We start from the raw sequence: 4,013 nt of genomic DNA, 5'->3' as shown, positions 1-4,013 counted from the left end.
TTTTCTGTCATGATTTTCCCTCTTGATGTCATTCACCTTGTTAAATATCAAGCCGTAATTTTTCTAAACGTCTGCATCAAGTTTGAAATTTTTTTTTTCCATCTCAAGAATAGCTGTTAATGTGACTCTGACTGAGTTTGCTGTATTAATGTTTAAAATGTCCAATTAAATCTAACTATGCTATTCTTGTGTTATTAAAAGACATTTTGAATTTTTCTGTTTGTTCTCGCTTTCTGCTGTGTCAGATTCTTCTGATTCTAATAATACCTGTGTAACCGACCCAGAGTTTGGGCCGGTAAAACAGATTAAATGTTCCTGCAAAACAGGGAAATGATGAGACAGAGACGACTGGTGAAGTTTCTCTTTGCCTCGCTTCTGCCATATTTATTTATACAATCACATGTATTCGGTTATTCTCTCTGAATGACAATTCAAAACAATATGAAATGCATGTTCAAATACATTTTTACCTCTCTTTAACTTTTAACCCAAATACCTATGTATTCTGATTGTCTTAACCAACATACCAGTGCTTGGTCTTAAATCAATTTAGCTTAGTGGCTCACAAATACATGAAAGAGTCATGTGTATGTCGACAGGCTTAGCTTTAGCTTTCACATTCTCAAAATCACTTTCCAGAACCAGTAAACAGTCGTTTTCCACTGCCAACAGCAGATTAACATTCATATTCACAATATCAGGACACAACAAGGAGCTTATTCAGCTAAACGACCCGAAATAAGTGAAGAAAGGAAACCAAAATGGCGCCCGCGGCTGGCTGGGCTTTGGCATTTTTTCAGTCCTTCTACTTCATAAAACGTAACCAATAACAGCGTTTACCCGCTGATTTATACCCCCACATTTAGCTATGTTTCTTATCAATATTTTACAACCGTTTTACTATAGTTTTACCGGTTACAAACCTGCAAAACAGGGAAATGATGAGACAGAGACGACTGGTGAAGTTTCTCTTTGCCTCGCTTCTGCCATATTGGAGAGGAGGACCTATGACCTCGCTATTCTGTCTCACTGAACAATGCGCCACCCAGAGGCTGGGGGGTGCAACTACCTCATTACACATGGTTCACTTCGGTGACAAGTCTCTCTTTCTTTTAACAAGTACTACTCCTGATGTGACCACACATTAGTGTGTCACACGCTCCCTGACAAATGGAAATGGCTCCTGACATTCAAAAATACAAACATTTTCAAAAGTAATACAGTCAAATACTCAACATGGCATATGTGCAGGGTAAGTATATGGCCCAACTGGATAAGGCACACAAGATGCAAACCCTGGGCTAAATGGTACAAAAGGTGTTAGTGTCCATGGCTGGTATGGAAAGAATGGCGCAGCTAGTGCAGATACTATGGCCTGTGGCTGTAGAGCCGGTTCTCCCAGTGACTCATAAGTAAACACTTGTCTAGGTCTCCTTTCTCGGGCTGACCTTCTTAACTCAGTCTGTGGGTCACCTGCTGGTATCTGTGGTAGCGCTTGGCCAGGTAAAGTGGACCTTTCACATCCTTCTTCCAGACAATTTGGCTGTGCCTGTACCTCAGGGACAGGGGGCATCTGACTGTCTATTCCTGTCTGTTCATGTTCGCTGGAGGTTCTTTCTCTTTCACTGTCTCTAGTTGGTAACTGGAAGCGGTTCCTGTGGTCCTCAGGGCTTTGGCTTGTTGGGGGTACGCCAGATTGACTATAATGGATGTCTCTTTCAACATGTCTAGCCTCTCTGGGGAACCTAAACCAGTACCCTCCTGCATCCTCATCAGATTCTGAGTCACTGGAATCGCTTTTCTGTCTGTCTCTCAGTCTTTGTTGGAGCTGGTCTAGCTGTAAACCTAAACCTTGCAATGTCCTACCAACCTTCTCATAGTCCGAAATCATTTTAAGGAGTTCTTCTTGTGGGATGTTAAGGCTAGAGTTAGACTGATCCATGTTTACTTGAGCTGCATTGAACTGGCTGGGCTCTGAGGTAGGGTGGGGTGCACGCTCTGGCGTCCGTGTTTCCACATCTGTCTCCACGGCACTGGTCTGGTTGTCGGTAGGATTCAGAAGTTCATCTACCATGTCCTTTAGCGCTAACAATTCCCCCATCCCACTGTCCTCAGCTTCTAACATTGCCTTGCTGTAGATGAAGGAGTTGATGTACTCGAAGCTTCCTTCTGCATCATCACTTGACAGCTCTGACAGATCCTTGCCTGGTACTGGACCCACCTTTGCAGCAATCTCAAAAAGCTGATCCGGCATCAGCGCGAAAAGGCCCTTCCTGATGTCCCACACCAGGCTCTTCCTTACGCCGTCAGCCATGATGTCCTCCTCGTTGCTCTGCGATGGGTAGTTCTAAACTGGATCTTCCCTCTGTAGTGGATAGCAGCTCCTCCGCTTTACACCAACTCTCCTTGGACCATCAGCTCCACAGCAGGTCTTATGGATGTGTGAGGATCAGCTCCATTGATTATGTGGAACCAATCCCCGTACGGGCCACCAAGAATCTGAGCGTCACCGGAGATTAGGTTCCACACCCCGAGCAAAACAGTTCAGTGCTCATGTTGCCCATGTGGATGAGGGGAAAGTCAAACTAACAAAGAGAGAGGTTGCAGATCAAAAGTCAACAGCCGACACAGTAAAGCAACTGGAAGAGAAGATTGATGCACTCACTAGAGTAGTAGATTCACTCGCAGAAAAAATGAAGAAAGAGTCTTCTAGCAGTACAGCTAGACCAGCTGCAACAAAGACTGAGAGACTTTATGCATGTTCTACATGTTCACAGGTGGGCTCTAAAAATTGTAACCACTGCTTCTCATGCGGCGAAGAGGGCCACAGAGCAATTGGCTGCCTCAAACGTCCAAAGCAGCCGGGAAACGAGGGCCGGTTGCTGCGGAGGGACCAGCTGTGACCGGGACAACATCGGAGTCCCACCTTGACACAGAGACTGAATCATGTGACAACACCAAAGTGCACCAAGCTAAACTCAAGAGACAGAAATCCAAGAAGAGCAAAAATGAGCCACTAAAAACCGCTGTAAGCAACAGAGAGCCAATAGTAAGACTAATAGGAAAAAAAGCAACAACAAAATGCCTTCTTAATGGGTTAACTGTGACCGCTCTTGTAGATACAGGGGCTCAGGTTAGCTTGATAGACCGAGCTTGGAAAAATAAATACATTCCAGATGTCAATGTTCGTCCGATAGCAGAGCTCATAGAGTTAACTGACTATGGGAAAGTGCCAAAGATTTATGCAGTTAATGGGGAATCTCTTCCATTTGATGGGTGGGTAATATTAACTGTAAATTTGCCAGGCAATGAAGACCCAGAGCTTTCCATGAACGTGCCGTTTCTAATTAGCTCAGTGCCCTTAGACACACCACTCATAGGGTTCAATGTGGTGGAAGTGTTAATTCAGGGAAGCCCAGCACAGGCTGCTTCTAACTTAGCTAAGCTACTTGGGGGTGCACTGTCTATTCCAGTCGATGAAGCACAGGGAATGGTACATTTCATCCAGACACATCAGGAGAACACAGCTCAGGGGCGCTTGAGGGTGGGTTACAGAGACACAGTAATTCCTGCTGGCAGCACAACCTGGGTAAAGTGTAAAGTCCCACCACAGCTTGACCCAAGTGAACGTTTAGTCTTGTTTGAGCCTGAACTATGCTATTCTTGTGTTATTAAAAGACATTTTGAATTTTTCTGTTTGTTCTCGCTTTCTGCTGTGTCAGATTCTTCTGATTCTAATAATACCTGCAACAACAAACAATATGGGAAGAAAACTAATAGAGAAGTCCAATTTTTGTGCACATTTGGCACTGCAACAGTAACTTTATTAACAAGACATCTCTGTGGATCTGATAAATAATGTTCCATGGTCTCCTAAACATCCATCAGATCTCAGGATTTGTTTTTAATTAAGCGGCCCTACTCTGAATAAATCCTGAGCTCTCACTCACGGCTCCCACCACCTCCCAGTCCATTTGCAGTACCCGTGTCCCAGTCACACTGACAGTTTTTCC

General features: G+C 44.4%; 1 protein-coding gene across 1 annotated transcript; it reads right to left on the bottom strand.

Moving 5' to 3' along the window:
* Positions 1-285: 285 nt before the first annotated feature.
* LOC113009148 (uncharacterized) lies at positions 286-3,625 on the bottom strand. Its single transcript, XM_026147297.1, has 2 exons — positions 924-3,625; positions 286-315 (listed from the first exon to the last, which is right to left on the bottom strand). The coding sequence occupies exon 1, from the start codon at positions 2,312-2,314 to the stop codon at positions 1,232-1,234; it is 1,083 nt and encodes a 360-aa protein (XP_026003082.1). The 5' UTR covers positions 2,315-3,625; the 3' UTR covers positions 286-315; positions 924-1,231.
* Between the last annotated feature and the right edge of the window lie 388 nt (positions 3,626-4,013).

This window comes from Astatotilapia calliptera, chromosome 17 (assembly GCF_900246225.1).
Source record: "Astatotilapia calliptera chromosome 17, fAstCal1.2, whole genome shotgun sequence".
Classification (NCBI taxonomy): domain Eukaryota; kingdom Metazoa; phylum Chordata; class Actinopteri; order Cichliformes; family Cichlidae; genus Astatotilapia; species Astatotilapia calliptera.
The sequence above is the reverse complement of the archived record's forward strand: the minus strand, read 5'-3'. Positions and strand labels throughout refer to the sequence as shown.